Below are 18,554 nucleotides of genomic sequence, written 5' to 3'. Positions count from 1 at the left end.
TAATACAAATTGACCATATTCAGATTATATTCAGGTTAAACAAGCAAAAAAAAAAAAAAAACAAGCCAGTCCATATTCTGTATTTTATTATAGACACAGTATTTACCATTGAGTCTGAAACCGCAAAATTTTTGAGGTTGAAACTACAGCACAAACATTTGCATATCCTATCCTACCTCTTTGCTTGTACTGTACATATATACAGTGTTTATTGACATTTTTACAAAGCATACAAAAAATAAATGGCATTTCATGTTACAGTATGTATAGCAGTAACAGTATGGCAAGATCACTTAACGTCAGCAGATTCCAGCTGCAGTTAAGTGGAAGTGAAGCATTAAAGGGATCTGAGTCAGATATCTTTTTCTGAGAGAAATGCATTCATTAGAGGAATCCTGGAACAAATGGTGCATTGCAGGGGTAAATACAGTACATCCAAAGTTGATCAATGCACGCAAAATGGAATCTTATTATCAGCCAGAATCATGTTTCCAAGCTCTACTGGTGAAGAGGCAAATTAAAACAAGTCACAAGAGGCGTATATTAAAGCTAGTGCTAAAGAAGACGCGGGCACCAATACAACACTTAATTAGAGTTAATTTCCTCTTGCCTCTGGCATAGCATTGGTACTTGATTTTAGAAACAGATCAGTGCTGATTCGAGACCCCCCAAAAATATACATGTTCAAGTTTTTGGATTAATGTAAATAAGACATGAGGAGAAATCATTCATCAGTTCTAACATCTTTTCATCAAAGGCTTGAAGATAAGGCAAAAACCATGAATGCAGATATTCCAAAATTATGACTTGCTCACTGCCATTGTTGGCTATACATGTCAGTAAAAATAGATCTAGCTTAATTGATATAACACACAAACATTTCTCCACTCGCTTATGTTTAAAAGCTACCAGCATGAAATTTTAAGACTAAGTCAATCTTTCTGCTGAAAGCAAACGTCACTTGTAGCATTTTGGTGCAGCGGACCGGTTAGTGTCTGACTGTATTTTTGTGGCTCGGCCAAATTATAAATGAGTAATAATGACAATAACAACAATCTGTTCAAACCCACTCTGCAAACACGAAACTTCTGGTGATCTAGATGGAAAAGGGCATTTGATTTTATCCAAACATCACACTATTTTTACTCATAGTACCATGTCGTATTGCTTTACGTTGTAACAGTGCATTTTGGGAAAGTGTTCAACCAAAACAATGTTGTTCAACGTGGCACCGTGAGTAAAAACTGTGTGGATGAGATAAAGCCTAATGCCTTTTGTCATGAAACCTCCATTCGAAGTGAGCTCATTGCTAGGACTGGGTGGCATCACCGCTGCAGATTTGGGTTTGATTCTAAATGCATCCATTGGTGATTAAATGACATCAGGAATGTCAGATAAGGTGTAGCACGCAATCAAACTATGATTTAATCATTAGCTGAAAAGATTCTTTTTGATAAATTCTGTATTTTCTTTCTATGCAACCTGATACCAATAGCCCCGGTGATTGCCGACAACCGACTTGAAGAAGTAACATGCCCAATTCTAATGTCATGCTAAAACTGATATTTTGTGGCTCTTGTTTAAAAGCAAAATAGATGAATATTTACTGTTATGTCTTATACTGAAATCTCTTTTTGAACCTTTATGTGACAGAGGCACTCAACTTCTTCAAAAGACACGTTAAAATATTCCCTCTTCCCTTCGTAGTTTCTATAAATGGCACTAACATGGTGCTAAGGATGATGAGGCTCCATGAGCATTTGACCTTGAAGGAAGTACCAGTCATAAATACCAATGTGTCAAGGATTCCACAATACCAGGGGCAATCATTTGCTTGTTGAGGTATAAAAGTACCTCCTGCGTAAGTATTTTAGACATCACAAATCTGATAACGGTAAAATCCTACAAACAGCCATTTTATAGAGTACTGGAGCAGTAATTAGCTAAGTTTCAGAGAAAAATGCTAGGAGAGAAGAGTTAACTTAAACAAGGGGTGTCCTAAACCAATATTGATCATTGCTCTTGCTTCAGGACCAGACAAAATAGGAATAAAGAATTATATCACATGTCATTTAAAAATCACTGGTATCAGAGCTCTTTGTTTGAGCTGTGTCCAGAGCAGAGACTTTAAGTATGTAATGATTCAACTTTGAGTCTGCAGGAATTAGCTTTTTGTGTTGGTCACGGACAACCCTAAAAGATACAAAAAAGAGAGACTCAAGATTTCGGATTTTTGCCCAAGCTGGGGCTGGGAGAAGCTAGGGGTGAAGTATCTAACATAACTGTGGGTCTGTACAGTCATTGATCAAGGGCTGTACAAATAAATGTGACTTGGCTTGATTGAGGTTGGTTATGGTAATCAGACTTGTCCAAATTTCAACTATGTTTTGCCAAATCCAGATTACAATGAAAATTCTCACATACAATTTATACATTTTCCCCGTATTTTGTACATTTTTGAACATTTCAAATTGAGTATGGCGTCAAACTATGTTTGTACAGGGATTACTTTTTTGGGGGGATAAAACGATCTTAATTTGCCCATTTCGACTAATCTGGTAGCAGACGACGTCATCGAAGATTGCTAATGAAAACAAAGTCTGTGAAATCCGGTGTTGCTACGTATTAAAAGAAACATGAAATTTACTGCAAGTGAGACAGAAGTAATAAAGATGCTGAAATAATTGTGTTGTTTATTTGGTAAACAATAATTAAACTTGCTTACACAAATTCTGTGTTTTTATTCTACATTATTTATCTTGCTGTGAGTAATTACGTGCCTTGTCTTGTTTGTAAGGTTTATTATCACTAAATAATGGTAGTTGGAATCATTAATAAGGGGGGCCTTTGGCTGAGGTTGACATGTATAGAATTGCATCGAAATTAAAAATCTAGAATTGGGACAGTCCTACTGTAGATATAATTTAATCTCATATTACCAGTTAAATGTTTACCACATTAACACTTAAGCTCATTTTACACTGACTGTAAACACTGCCATCTAACATTTTCCCTCTGTGATCTTACATTTAGCTTTTAGAATTAACCTCATAAATGTGTCAGCATTATAACAATGACAGTTCTAAGCCCTATCACAAAGCTTTGTTACATATAATTAATAAATATTTGCTCGGTGCCACGATTGCAAACTAGCTCAAAAAACGTAAAGTATCTGATTGCATTGCAGATTTAATTTCCCCCGATGCCATGGTCCAGAGCCTTCGCTCTGAAAATGCTGGTCTACGTGTGATCCCAAGAGCCAAGAAGAGATCCGCAGGTTCGAGAGCGTTCTCCATTCGGGCCCCGGTGCTGTGGAATGCTCTTTCCCCTGATATTTCGATCTGCAAACTCAGTGGAACTGTTTAAATCTAGGCTTAAAACACACTTCTATTCTATAGCATATAAATAACCTATAATTTATGTTCACAATATCTGTGTATTATTTGTTGTTGCAACATCTGTTGCAGCCTGGTCATCCTGGAAGGAGGATCACCTCTCAAGGTTTCTTAATTCTCCTCATGTTGATGTTTTTGAGTTTTTCCTTGCCCTAATGTAGGTTTTAGATCAGGGGATGGTGTAATAATAGTCCGTGATTTGCAATAATCTGTGGTCTGTGCAGCGCTTTGAGACTCTTTGAGATTAAGGGCTATACAAATAAACATGACGACATTGGTGTAATAAGTCAAAAATATTTGCAGTAACATTGCTGTTATAAATTGTGCACTGATGTGGCAATTTGAAGGGATCTATGTAGTTTGACAAAAAAACGCTAATTTTAACACTCCAGCACGTCCATAAGGGTATAAAAGGAGGCTGGTTGAGCAGTGGGGAGCTTGCCAGCCAGTAACCATGAATAATGGATTTATCCAATTACTTATTCATCATGCTCCACTCTCAGCAGTCACCCTCACTACTCTTCCACAAATGGTTAAAGTAAAGTGGAACCTTCCTTTTTAGAAAATGGGACACGACAACATATGAGCCTGCAATAGCCTGTAGAGCAGGGGTCTCTAACAGGGAGCTCGCGGTCATCAGGTAGTCCCTAAGAACACCTAAGTGGCCCACGGACAGGCTCTGAATAGCTCTCCAATGATGGGTCATTAAGATGTTATAGTAAATTTGATTTCTGACATGAAGTTTTTAAGGATGACTTCACCTCTAATAATAAAAAAACTGGTAGCAAAATAGTAAGAGCATAGGTTATTTTAGAAATGTATATCAAAATGGCTGTCCTTTGCAACAGTCAGTCACAAAAATAGTTTTCCGCCTTAAAATGGTTGGTGACCCTTTGCTGTCAAGGGCTTCATTCACTACGCAACATTTTGCTTTGGAAATCTGTTGGGAGATGGACAAGTGACAGTTTACTAGGTTGGAAAAAATAATGGAATAACTCACTAGGGTTATTGGAAAAGCTCCAAGTAACACCTGTGTTGAAAATAACTCAATCAAGATTACTATTATGCTTTTCCACTGAAGAGCTCTTGCCATTAACGATAGCCAGTTTTTCAATTCAAGTAAGGAATTGGTGAAAAGCATGATTAACCAAAAAAAATAGAAGAAAAGCAGTTCATGCCATTCCCTTTGGGCAAATATTAAAGTATGGAGTGCATTTCCCTTAAACTAAGGCACAGATTATTTGGGGATTTTCTAGTGACTTTGAAGAATCTGCTCTGATGAACCCCAAGTGAGGACAGATTAAGAATAATACCAAATAGTAGCTGATTTGGAAAACAAAAAACGCGTTTGGAAATGGGAAATATTGTGTTTCAGATATAGCAAATTATGTGTTGGTGATAAAGAGATTATTAAATTTGAAAAGCTTCATAAAACAACTCCTTTTCACCTCTCTTAACACGCACAACAATTCAAAAGGGATATATATTTTATGCTGCGATGAGAGCAGAAGTGTTTTAAACTGGATTTTGAGAAAACATGTACTTCTTTCAACAAGAGCCTGAGGGCACACATTTCTCTTAAGCAAGCGTTAGTATAGAGAACTGTCTACAAAGACAGGTTAGCACATAGTTCTTGGAATGAGTTTAAGCAGGAAAATCAAACATTATCAACATTGGGTTCCATTCTATTGATACTTTCCCTAGTTCTTTTGTTACAGACTTGTTTTCAAAAGCCAAATAAGGACCGTGCCCCCAAGGGTAGTTCTTGGCCTCTACTCCACTGGGTATACCGTTGTTACTAAGCTACACCATCAAACCTCCACATCGGTAAACTTTGCCAAAGGGAGGATGTGGAGAAGGAACCAGTGGGATTTGAGGGGTAGGTCTCAAAACATCAAACGTACGGGGCTAGATGGAAGCAAACTGTAGAGCATTTGAAAAGGCTCGAAAGATATAGCTTGATGAGGAGGATTGTTTTTAGACTTTCAATCTATCCATGCTTACAATTTGTAAATTGTTTATCCAAATGACAATTGCTGACTGCCAGAGCTAATTCCAGCTGGGTTCATAAACTAGGTGTGGAGGGGTTCACCCATATCTGGTTGCCAGCCAACAGTGTTGAAACTAACATGTTACAATATCGGGAGCCCAATTACTTTTCTCTGTAACGAGTACTGGAACACTTTATTCATTAAATTTTGTAACTCAACTGGAATAACAAAATGGTGCGTTACTCTACGATAACGGTTTGCTGAATTTTGGCCTTTTGATTGTAAAATTGTTTTTGCAATTCACCATGCTTGGAAGAAAAAGTAAAACATCTTGGAAAATTCCCAGAAAAGGAGAAGGAAATCTTCGAGTGGTTTGAAACCCAGAGACAAAATACATGGAGTCTCTAGGCAAAGTGTTCCAATTGCAAACTCTCAAGATGGCAAAAGACAGAAAAACATGAAAGGTTCACCGATTCCACAGATTAGTGTAAAAGATTACTTATATTTCTTTTAATATGTGGCTATTTTCGAGAGGTTTTAAGGGTTTGGCTTCAATACGAGTGTATATGGTAAGGCAGTTCTTTTGGGTATCAGTAATCTGGGGGGAAACTGAGTTACTTTTTCAATGAAGTAACTAGAAACTGTAACTAATTAAAAGTACTGTTTTTCAGTAATACGTTTAACACTGCCAGCCGATTGCAGGCCACAAAGAAACTCTTCACACGGACAAAACATTCTCGGTGACAATTTTGACGTCCTGTTCATTGTACTAGGCAATATTTTAAAAAGTGGTAGGTAAAAAGAACAATTCAGGGAGGGGCACTGGACTTAAAATTGACTTATGCTGCCGTTACGTTTTTATGGTACCATGTCGGCACTTTTAATGTTTACATTGGGTCATCTATGGGTTTTGAGTTATTTATGGATATTTTTTCAGGACATTTATACTGTAGATTATTTTATATTCTTATAATCATTGGATGAGGGATGCTCCAAATGAAGTATTGTCAGTCTTTTTAACAATGACAATAAATATTCTGAATCAGGATGGGAAGAGCATGCAAAACCCACACAGAAAGGCCAAGGTATGGAGTCCGACCCAGGATATCTGAACTGTGAGGCAGGCTAACTATACAGTAAAGGCTCGTGCAGCTTTTTGTGTATGATTCCAAATTATGACCTGAACAGTGGAGAAACTTCAGGTAATCCTTGATGATCTTTGACTGTTGTGTCCATTAGATGCAGAGTTTCAATTGATTCTGTAGAATTTCAGTTCCATTTCTAAATGAGTGATTATGTGTGGTCCATATTAAAAATATTGTGCAGATCTTTTACCTTGATGTTTTCTTAACTATGTAAGAAAATTTGGCACCTGGAATGTTGTCAGGTCTCTCTCGATTTCTGGCACATATTTTTTTTCTCACTTCAGGTTGCAGTCTGTTGACCAAAAGGCAGCTTTCAAGAAGAGCCAAAGCAAGGCTATGAGTTGCAACGCAGCTGTAGACTGCTAAGTCCTCAAACAAAAGGTTGCTTGGTGCCAAAAAGAGCCCAGTCGCCTTGGATTTGACCTGCCGGTTGCTTCTGTCAGCCACAGTTGCCGCTATTGTGCCCTCCATGTCTGCTGCAACTGGTGAAGGCGTTTAAAAGCCCTCTGGGTAATGTTGAGAGCCGGGTGGACTTTCCTCAGGCTGGGCTCTCCGATCAGAGACAGACCGCATAGGCCCAAGTATGCATGCAGAGGGTCTGGTGGGCAAAGAAAGGGAGGGATAAAGAGGGCCGCATCAAAGGATGAATGAGAGAAAACAGGGTCAGTGATGTTGAACATTTACTGTGTTGGAGCAGAAACATCTGCTTGTGTCAGGTCAGTGCATCAAATCGGTTAACAGTGCTAAAGCAAGTCTGATGCTGTAACCAAGTTTCCTGTTGTTCCCAATAGCATCTGCTTAAGGAATTCTGTATGGTTTATACTTGAAAATATTCACTAAATATAGCAGGGTTCCTACATCTTAAGGCAAGATAAATTCAAGACTTTTTGAGACTTTTTTAATAACCTTTTAAATCAAATTTAAGACCAAGTCAAAAAAAAAAAAAAAACAATCCCCCCCCAAAAAAACTATGATATTTCTGTAACATGATATATCGTGCCTCATACACATGACCTGGCACAGCTTTGAGCCATGGTTAAAAAGGTTTGTCGGACAGTCACTTCTCATTAAATCTACACTTTCCCATGGTCTAAACTAAACGTCTCTGTCCAAAGTTTCTATGTGTATTGTGGGTAAACCTGAGACATGTGTCTGCTCAGAAAGGCCCGACTGAAACCACATCACTGTTCTGATCGTTCCGTTATTGTGGTCAAGCGCTGTTGCCACGAAAGTAAAACCGTGAATATTTGAAAACGACAATTCAAAAGTCTTACCGAATCATTTTAGTTAGTTATAAATCTTATTAATGTGTTCACATTTTTATACTTTTGAAAATGGGATTTAGAAATTTTAATGCCAATTAAAGCCTTATTCGTAGAATAAATCATTCAATGCCTTTTAAGAACCCCTGTATAGAGACCCTCACAATTGAGGTCAACCTTTAGGTGGAAACAATTGCTTGTTAACCTGGGCAGGGAAACAGTGGGCACAGATAATAAATCATTACTATTTGGGCGCCCATAATTACTAATTACCGGTAAACTAACTTGAACATCACATTACCAGCATATTTATTTTTATTTTTTATCAAAAAGGGTTCACATTATTTCTTGAAATCTATTTAGGTAATAGATGAATATAGTTTCATTAAATGAAAATGATGGTTACAGTATTTTCCTGACTAAAAGGCTCAACTAAAAGCCACAAATTGGCCAGAAATTTGAAAGTGCGATTTATATTTTGGTGCGCCTCGTGTGCTGAAAACTATGGCGTATAAAATGGGAAATGCATGGTTACAATTAAGTTTAACTGGATAGAATAACTGTTTTGCCATTGTGATACATATAAAGTGGTCTTTGAGTGCCCTCGTGATTAACATGAGATTTGTTTGTTGCTTAAAAGGAGAAAAAAGAGAAGCGCAGCTCGGACGCCAACTTTTGAACGCTCTCAGCAAATCCTCTTTTGTTTTTGCTTTGGACAATAATTGTCTGCAAATATGAAATGTGTTCTGATTACTTCAATAAAGATTTTTGTTTATGATAACGTTTTGTAAAAAATGAAGTACCCCTGTTTAAACTGTTGTAAAATTATACTGCATACAATAACTGTTCTGCCTTTGAGAAATATCTACAGAGGCCCTCAAGTGCCCTCTTGTAGGTAACATTTTAATTGTTGCTAAAATGATTTTAGTGGTGAAACCAGATATCATAATGCCCTTTTAAGTTTTATGAAATAAATTATTTTATTTTAAATGTATTTAACCCAATTCCTTACTGTAGATTTAATGCATTTACGTTAAAATAAGTGTCATTAAGTCAGATATTGAAAGGTTTAATAAGTAAAAAGAATCGATCACTACTTGAAAAACAGCTTCTTGTTAAAAAGTGAGGTTATTAAAAACACAGGTTGTCTTGTTTTGCAATATCCTAGTTTTTTTTAGCTGTCTCAAATGGTTGACTAATTTTAAACGCAAAATGTTCCAAAACATAACATCAAATCTTTTTAAATGTAGACTATAGTAAGAAAAGAAATGCCATTATGAATGAATTAATCCTCATATAACCACAAGACAAATGTATTCATTGCTCCTGCAGGTCCAATGCACATATCTGGTGGTATATATGACGTGACCTTCCAATAATCTGTCATTTCATTATAATTCAATTACTATGCCATTTATGGGCCTCTACAGCTTTTACACAGATCCCTGAGGACCGGGGTCACAGACTAACATCTTTTGAATTATTCATTGCAGCTCACAGGAGCAGGGCAACAACAAAAGAAGGCAGGTCATTTTTGGGAGGTTAAGGGGATTATAAAAGCCTTTTTATTTTCATTTAGGCATGGAACGTTTAGTGTTCCTCCCCACAAACGGGCCAATATGATGCAAAGTATTCCACGTGCCGATGGATTCATGAAATGTAGTCCAAAAGTTGAGAGATTTGAGTCATATGCTTTAGAACTTTGACGTTGCCGGAATAAAACAAGACTCTTAACAATTGCCCGTCTCGTTGAACAGTGATTGCTTAGCATTCAAATCTGCTTGGAGAAATTGGAACTTTGCATACTTTGTCACTGTCTCGAAAATCTGGGTGAAGTAAGTTTACCTGCCGCCGTTACAATGTATGTTCATTTTTTTGCTTTCGCCACTGTATAGGTAGGCGATTGTGGCTTTTCCATTGTGTTTTTCGCCGTGCATTTTGTAATTGGCACAATATTGTCCTGATAGCCCTCCGTTAGCATCGGGGTTGCCGAAGGCTTCCAGTTTTGTTTGATCCAGGTTAGCCCCCTTTGCACTCGGGTAGCAAGCTAGCTGGCCTTGTCCTATTGTTTTTCCCCAGTTTATTTCAAGTTTGTTGTTGGTTTGCGGGTAGCCTGGCTGCTGGCTGCTGACTGCATGTTTAAGGTCAGACAAGCTCACTTTCCTGCCGAACGTCTTGGTTAGCCCTCTTTAGCAGCCGGATAGCCTGGCATGATTATTTGGTTACTTCCCGCTAAGTTCCTATTTGCTGCTACGGTGTTTTTTGTTGTCTCCCCGTTATATTGGCTGCTTACTGCATGCTTTTGGTGAGCCAGCCTCCTGTTTTTCCCAGTTAGCCCTCTTTTGCAGCCAGCTAGACGCTGTGTCCATTTTTTGTTGCTGGCTGGGTTGGCCCCCGTTATCTCTCGGTGTGTTATTTTGCCCGTTCGCCCCATTATGGCGGCTCACCATTTGTTGTACCATTGCTGCACGAACCTGTGACACAAGGCCTAGGTATACTAAACAAAAACTACCAAAACTTGGCTTTAAACCTTCGTAACCTATTTGAGTTATTAACAGGTAACCTAATATGGCGACTGTCTTGCAGGCGTGCTGATGTCACTCTGATGACGTCACAGTTCAGGAAGTAAATGACAAGACAGGGTCTCCTCAAATGCATTATCTTGTAAAATAATTGGAATATGCCAAAGAAAAACATGTATTATTTTTTCACATTTTGCAGGTTTTAGAATTTGGGTATCCCTTTAAGAGGTGGTCGAATGTTTTCTTTACCAGAGTAAAGAAGAATACAGTGGGACCTCGCTACTTCGCGGTTCGACGTTCGCGGCTTCAGAGCTTCGCGGTCTGTAATGGTTAAAAAAAATAATAATAAAATAAAAAATATTGAAGGGGCGTCGCTGCTTCGCAGATTTTCACTTTTTGCGGGTTTTTTCGGCGGAACGTCAGCGGACGCGGGATAAGGCGGCCGGCTGGATGGGACGGGACGGGACAGGGGGGGGCGGCGGGGGTCACTCCTGGGCTGCGCGACGCAGCGCGTTCGGCGGACGTGGCGTCACACGGCGCGACGCGAAAAAAGGCGGCGGGCTCGTCCGACGACCCCAGTAGCGCGGCGCGACGACAGGCGGCCGTCCGCGCGCGGCGGGCGAAAGGCGGAGCACGTGCGCAGCACTCCTGTAACTGTGTCGTGCGTATCGCGCCCAAAGTACCCGCGCTGCGTGTTAGGGGATCGCTCGCGGGAGCGACCGAACGGCACCCGCGGTAAAAACCCTGTCGTGAATTTGTCTCCGATCGTCCCGGGTGGACGTAAAATCGCCCAGCTGTACGACTGTTAGCGGTGGATCACTCGGCTAGTGCATCGATGAAGAACGCAGCTAGCTGCGAGAACTAATGTGATTTGCAGCTGCGATTGGCTGGCAACCAGTTTAGGGTGTCCCCTGCCCACTGCCCGGAGATTGCTGGGATGGGCTCCAGGCCCCCCGCGACCCTAATAAGGATAAGCGGTGCAGATAATGAGATGAGATTTTTTTTTTTTGAAGGGGCGTCGCTACTTCGCAGATTTTCACTTTTTGCGGGTGGTTTTGCTCCCCATTAACCAGGTCTAAAAATTACTATTTTAAGAAAATAAAAATACAAAAATATATATATATTTTTTTTTTTTAAGGTGCGCCGCTACTTCGCGGATTTTCACTTATCGCGGGTGGTTTTGGTCCCCATTAACCGCGATAACAGAGGGATTACTGTAGTCACCAGCCTTTTGAAGTCAGGTAAAAAAAAAGGTACAAATATCTGACAGTAATTCTTCCCTCGGTATTGCATGTTTTTTTTCAAATCGGGTCACATTTATTAGTATTTTTATCACTATGTAATTATTGTTACTCAACTCAACTGCTGATACATTTTTATGATACAATAAATCATTTTGTAAGAAGCCATGTTCAGAACAAATTATGTTAAGAGTTTTGTTGGTGTATGGAGAGTTAACGTTTAAATACTGTTGGTAATCGCATATGAATTTGGATATGATCAGATTTTTTTTCTTTCGTATTTCCTGTGTCATTATTCATTTCTTTCTTATCGCTTTTTTTCATTAATAGTTCGTACTTTTATTTTTTTGCTTATACGTATTATTTTGTGACATAATAAGTGTATTTTTATCAGAGCTTTTCTTTAAAAAAAAAACCTGATGCGGCCCAATAGCACTCAGACTCTGGAGGGCCCCAATTGGATTGTGTCCACTGCCATAGATTAATGATTTGACAGTCCACAAACAAATTATTCATAGCAGTATTTGACCAAACATTTAATCAAAAATCCAAATGCATAGGGTAATCTCTACTCCATTATAATTTGCAGTGACTGTCTCTTAAACTAACTTTAATCTTTTTAAAGTTTCACATTTCTTTAGTCTACTTGTGCAGTTAATGAATAGAGCAGCCACTTTAGTTTACCTGCCTTTGTAATGTGAGCAATTCTATCCTGCCTTTATTCATTACATATTTAAAGGACAGATACACACTCAGAAAAACAAGCCAGCACTGCTCAACGTTTCAGATTACAAGAGGTGATTTTCAAAGGAAACTCGCCAACAAGAAGGCTTTCCAAAACTAATTGTGATACTTCACAAACACATACCTGGATGGCTGTCAGGCCACTTGGCAAAGCCGCCAACCAATCGATCTTGCGTTGATAAAATGAAAGTCCTGTTCTGGTCAAAGTCGGTGTACTGGAATACATCTAGTAGCTGAAATGGCAAAACATGGTGTAATGACAACAGAAAACATTTTTAGAGTAAAAAAAAGGAGCCAAACACTTTTTGAATTACAATAAAAATAAAGCCATTGCACCTCGGGCATAGCTGTGACCTAAATATTCACACATTTGCTAGATTGACTTGATGGAGCGTTGATGCATTTAAGGCTTACTCATTGCTGTTTTTTAAATGAGCTGTTTATTTTTAGATCATGTGCAAAAGGCTGGAATATTTTGACCCAAATGCATGGACTGAATAAGTCCAAAAGTGCGTTGTGTAATATTGCTTGCTTTGTATTAATCAAAAATTGCCCTTACTGCCCTAAATACGGGAAAACTATAGACTGCTATTCTTTTCTCGAAATCTTCAATTAACAAACATTGTTATAGGAGTATGTTTAAATGCACACGGTTAAAGGCACCAAACTTTATCTATAAAGTAATCGCTCGTTTATCACTGAGCTGATGTTCTAAAAAGGTCCCGCAAAGGTCAAAACCCACAAGAAAATACTCTATTATACTAGAAACTCAAGAGCAAACCCAATTTACAGGCTCATGTATTTGTTTAACAAAAAAGTACTGTGCTTTATTCATTTGATACATAATGTAGGTTCGTCAATCTGTTTTAAGTACGCTTACAACTCAGATCGCAATTACATTGACGTGCAGGCAAGCAAAACAGAATGGGGTAACTGTTTAACCCATCTGAATGTGGAACACAATGCACAATGAAAATCTGCGATAAGCGACACCGCGATAAGTAAATCGCAATACAGCAACAGATTACTGTAGTGTGAAAAACGTATAAACATTTAAGCACATTTTAATTCTTTAGTCAAGATTGGGCACATACCTCAAGTGTTGCTCCCACCCAGAAAGAGTAGCAGGTGTCAACTGGCTTGTTGGGGCGACCATGGAAGCCACTTTGCTGCCTCATGATGCACCACCGGCGGATCCTGTCCAATTCCCGCCGACTTAGCGCTTCCTCCAAACGGCCCATCAGACACAAAGAGGCAATGGCACAGTACGTCCAGCCACCTGCGGACACAAAGATGAAAGGAATGATGAAAAGGCTTCATTTCATCTTCAGTTTTATGATAAACAAAATGTGCCCAGCAGATTCCTAACAAATAATACTTTAGGCTCACTTGTGATTCTAACAAGGAAACCCAGTGTAGAAGTCGATTGTAGATTGCTTACTTTTAACTGTATTCTCAGTAGTGCATATTTGTACCCTGGGTTTTCAGTCTTGCATTGATTAATACGGACGACATAACTGAAAATTAATGATTATCCCATAAACCAGTTACTGCTATCAACCCTAAATCATATTGGCACGTTCTACATTTCACGCAATTCATTTTTAAATGAAAAATGGTGCTTGACGTAAAAACTACTGACTATGCCCCAGCTTACTTTCTTAAATTTCTCCTGTGTGGAGTAATTGTGGAAAATTTACATCTTATTTTCTTTCCCAGTTATTAATTTACAACAACCAACTGGAATTACTGGCGGCTTTTGTTTTTCCCCCAATTCAATTGATTATCCCACAACCAAAGACCGGTCAACAGGGCAATCTCAGAGCACAGAGAAGAACATTGGTGCATGCCTGTTTTCAGCGTACTGGAGTATTTACACGCACAAGACAAAGACTTAGAAAGAAAAAATATGAATACTTAAACACAACACCACAGAATTGTAATACAGTATAACTGGACCGACGTTCTGCCAGTACAAGTTAGTAAGTACAAATATTGTAGAAAGGGGTTAAGTATAAACCCCTGACATCCTCAAACAAAAAAAATGTTTAAATGTGAAAGATTCACTCACCATGTGATTCTCGTCCAGCTCCTTGGCCAAAACCGCCATCGTAGGACTAATGGCAGGGAAAAGAAAAGAATGTTGCGTTTTCATGTCTAATGATCAGTGGTTTTAGTAATATAATTAAGTTATCAATTCCCAACAAATTATCGGTTTATTTATTAACAGATTTTTTCTCTATATGCATTATCATTTTTCGTTGTTTTTAAAAATACATTTACTCAATACACAATTTGCAAAAACAACAACAGTATATTCATACTTTTTATGAAAATAATAATTAATTACACAGACTATTTTTTTCAGACTATTATCACACCATCCCCTGATCGGGAACCAACATGACTCAAACTCAAAACCTCGACATGAGGAAAATGAAGAAACCTTGAGAAGGGACCGCACATGTGGTATCCCCCTTCCAGGATTACCAGACAGCAAAGGATGTTGCACAGTGTTCATCTTCTTACCAAGCTTCCACGGATATACTCGATGGCCTTTTGGATGTCCATGCCCGACCAGTCGTTTAGCATGTAACAGATACTGGCTGCGCAGTAGATAAAACGGATATCGTTTTCACTACCTTCTGGAACTGCGTAGAAACTGCAGGGAGCAGGACGTGTGAGGATGGTAGTCATTGAGTACCATTGTCATACCCATGTAACACATGACATGTAAGCATACCAACCTGCCATCATCTAGTTGCAGGGCCCTGAGCCCGGCCAGGCATGCCTGCTTGTTGACCCGACTAAGGTCATCTCCCAGTATGAGAAGAGAGCACAATCCTGTGTAAGTCATAGCAACGTGACCGCTGTCGTAAGGATGAAGCACTCCCGGTCCCTAAACAATTTAAATAATGATTATGGCGAGACTCATAAATGCTTTGATAAGAAGCAATAAAAAGAGGAAGAGGCAATAGTCCACACATTTTGCAATAGAAAATTCAATTTGTTATTGTTTTATGAGTTTTGTCCTCTCTTTTAGTTCAGCAACATAGAAGGCTGATGGGGAACATTGAAGCAATTTCTGCCATAATTATGAGTGAAAGAAGACACACCCTTTTAATAAGTGAGTTTTGGGAAGTTTGGGTGGAAAACTACCAGTGACAGTTGGGTGGAAATGTGTAACATACAACAAAAAAAAGTCTCAAATTCAAATAATTAGTTAGAAAAAAATATTAATCAGGAAAGCATCCATTTTACTTTGAAGCACTTATTTTGAAAAAAAAAATCTTAAAACTGACAAATTCCTTTACAAAAAATGAGTCGAAATAAACCCCATCCATCAGGACAGGTATGGGAGTACACGCCGCTAGGGCACTGCAACGAGAGAGACATTCCCCACGGAGTGGGCAAGGGGCTGCATTTATAAAGCGCTTTTCAAGTCAATGACTTCCCAGAGCGCTTTACAGTGTGCTTCATATTTCCCAATAGCGTCCGTGCAGCCATGTAAGGCGCTAACCTGCTTATTGGGGGCATTAGGGGTTCAGTGTCTTACCCAAGGACACTTCGACATGTAACACAGAGGAGCCGGGATTCGAACCTGCGATCTCATGATCCCCAGACAAGTGCCGCCCCATCGAAGTGTCCTTGGGTAAGACACTGAACCCTAATACCCCCAATATGCAGGTTAGCGCCTTACATGGCTGCACGGCCGTTATTAAGAAATGCGAAGCACACTGTAAAGCGCTTTGGGAAGTCTTGACTTGAAAAGCGCTATATAAATGCAGATCATTTCATTTCATTTTTCATTTCTTAGTCGCATAATGCGCTCACAGACCGGTGACACCTCCCGAACCTGGGGGACCAGACTTCGGGCAACCACCCCCTTGGTATGGATACCGTCTCCCCGGCCAGACCAGTAGTGGTTGTAGGCACCACCGCTGATCTCACCGGAGTACTGCCTCCTAACTTCGGAGAGGGCAGCGAGAGTAACACCCAGCCGGGTTAGCTCCCGAGATAAGAGAGGTACGCTGGAGTCCGCACAGGGAGAGGTCACGTTCCAGGCGTCCACCCAGATCGACTGCCTCAGATTCAATAAAAGGGGTGGGGAGCCTGGGAGCGACACCTCAGCACCTCCACTGTGCGGTCGCTCCCAACCCGGTTGCTCCGAGGTTTCCTCCCTTTCCAGCGATGGACGTCCCGGAGGCTTTGAACCATCGTTTTCATGCTACACCTATAACAAGGGTTGGGAGTACTCCCTCGGAGCGAGTTTCAACTGGGTTTATGGCTCTCGGCTGTGGTGAAATTTCAGAAGGAGCAGGTGCAAACACCAGCTCCCTCGACTCCAGAAACAAAGGTCGCCATTCCTTTTATACACCATCACATTTAACATCTAAGATTTATTTAAGAATAATAATGATATTTATCATAATAAAAGGACTTTTTGGGCTTGGTGACGCCATTTGTAGAACATACAATTTAAGTGGTGAACTATTGTTTTTTATCTGTGAATGTTATTTACGTGACCATTGCAATTCCTAGAAAATCTACCTTTGTGGTGTAAGGGACTCCGATATGTGACGATCCTCGAAAACCACACTTGCTAAGGTTGGATTCTGAAAAAAAGATATTCAGTAAAGAAGTAAAACATTATTTATAAAATATAAATCGGTTCTCAATCACTAAGTATGGAGGACAAATTCTGCCATATGTAGAAATACATGTATAAATAAACACCTACATCGATATACGCTATAAAAAACAAACGTATAAATTATGTAATCCCTAAATATCTGACAGCGATGAAATGTGTTCATTTATTTATTCATTTTGTCATTTATATTGGCATATTGCATTTCTGTCACCATTTATTTATTTTCAGATCCATCTTTTGGACTTATATCAGTTAATTATTTCAATGTAATAATAGTCCGTGGATAGCAATAATCTGTGGTCTGTGCAGGCTTTTGAGACTCCTTGTGATTAAGGGCTATACTGTACAAATAAACATGACTTGACGATTGGGTCATGTCTTTTGTCAAGTATTTTTTTCTTGTATTTTGTCACAAGAAAATAATATTTAAATGAGAAGGTGGCCCAGTTGCCTGAGCTTTTCAGCAATTGGAGTTATGAAAAAAAATCATGACAAAATACACGTCAAAATATGTAACAAAATAAACACCTTAATCAATACATTACAAAATAAATGACAAAGCATGTAACATATAAATTAATTGCATTGATGTAATTTATTAAAGTATCATATGATTTACCAAATAGCATTCATGTGTAGGTATTTATTTAGGCATTTAATTCTTCATATCACAGGATAGACGCAGCAAACAAAAAACACTGCTGCCATCTACTGGCTGCAGTACACAATACATTATTATTTTTTATTTGTAACCCCAGGAGCAAACTCAAAATGGAAATTGCATTTTTGCAACCACGACATTTTTTGATATAGTCTGCAGCTTCTAGGCAGTTAACTTTACTCACGGTCGTCAGCAGGTAAAACCTGCAAAGAATAGATCCACTCAATCATGTTGTTGCTATCAATGACTTCCAGAGAATCCAAAACATCCAAACCAGAGAGGGCGAAAAATATGATGGTCAGCCTGCAAAAAAATGTACCAACATTGTGGTAAAAACTTAACACAATAATGGGTAACAGACAAAAAAGGCTGAGTTGTCAAATACTTATGATGAAATACCGTCAGACTGCTCTCGACTCAATGGAAAAAAACAATATTGTTAAGATTTAAGTTACGCTTTAGTCATGTTACAAAAAATACTAATAACTCGAATTGAAAGCACGTGTAATAGTGGTGTAACAAGTTCCCCATAGAGTCATAACTTCACTAGCTGATGTTAGCACGCATGCTAATTTGAGCAGGAGCTTCAATTAGCAATTTGATTTGGCCGTCGCGTGAAGGACAAAGCTCCACTCGTTGCTTACCTGGTTGTTTCGAGAGAGGCATATCTCTCGGGTAGAACCTGCAGTGTCCTTTGAAAGAAGCGGACATGTCGATCTCGAAGAAATTCGAGTTCTTCTAGGTCTTCCGTGATGTTTTCCTCTTCTGCCATCTTTGATTCTCGGCTTCGCATCCGGCATACTACGACTAGTTCCGGTGTATTTGATTTCAAAATAAAAGTGTTAAATTGCAGTGCTCTGTGCGTATTCGCCAAATATACTTTGTCCGTGTTCCCCCTTCAAGTTATGATTGTTCGATTCCAAGGATTTCAAAGTCAAA

General features: G+C 39.1%; 1 protein-coding gene across 1 annotated transcript; it reads right to left on the bottom strand.

Moving 5' to 3' along the window:
* Nucleotides 1-69: 69 nt before the first annotated feature.
* pggt1b (protein geranylgeranyltransferase type I, beta subunit) lies at nucleotides 70-18,400 on the bottom strand. The gene is made up of 9 exons (XM_088336080.1): nucleotides 18,260-18,400; nucleotides 17,800-17,918; nucleotides 16,852-16,916; nucleotides 15,048-15,199; nucleotides 14,830-14,962; nucleotides 14,372-14,417; nucleotides 13,395-13,579; nucleotides 12,425-12,533; nucleotides 70-7,129 (listed from the first exon to the last, which is right to left on the bottom strand). The coding sequence occupies exons 1-9, from the start codon at nucleotides 18,385-18,387 to the stop codon at nucleotides 6,987-6,989; spliced, it is 1,080 nt and encodes a 359-aa protein (XP_088192206.1). The 5' UTR covers nucleotides 18,388-18,400; the 3' UTR covers nucleotides 70-6,986.
* Between the last annotated feature and the right edge of the window lie 154 nt (nucleotides 18,401-18,554).

This window comes from Urocampus carinirostris, chromosome 5 (assembly GCF_059441175.1).
Source record: "Urocampus carinirostris isolate Australia breed hairy pipefish chromosome 5, RoL_Ucar_1.0, whole genome shotgun sequence".
Lineage (NCBI taxonomy): Eukaryota > Metazoa > Chordata > Actinopteri > Syngnathiformes > Syngnathidae > Urocampus > Urocampus carinirostris.
This window is presented reverse-complemented; position numbering and strand designations above follow the sequence as displayed.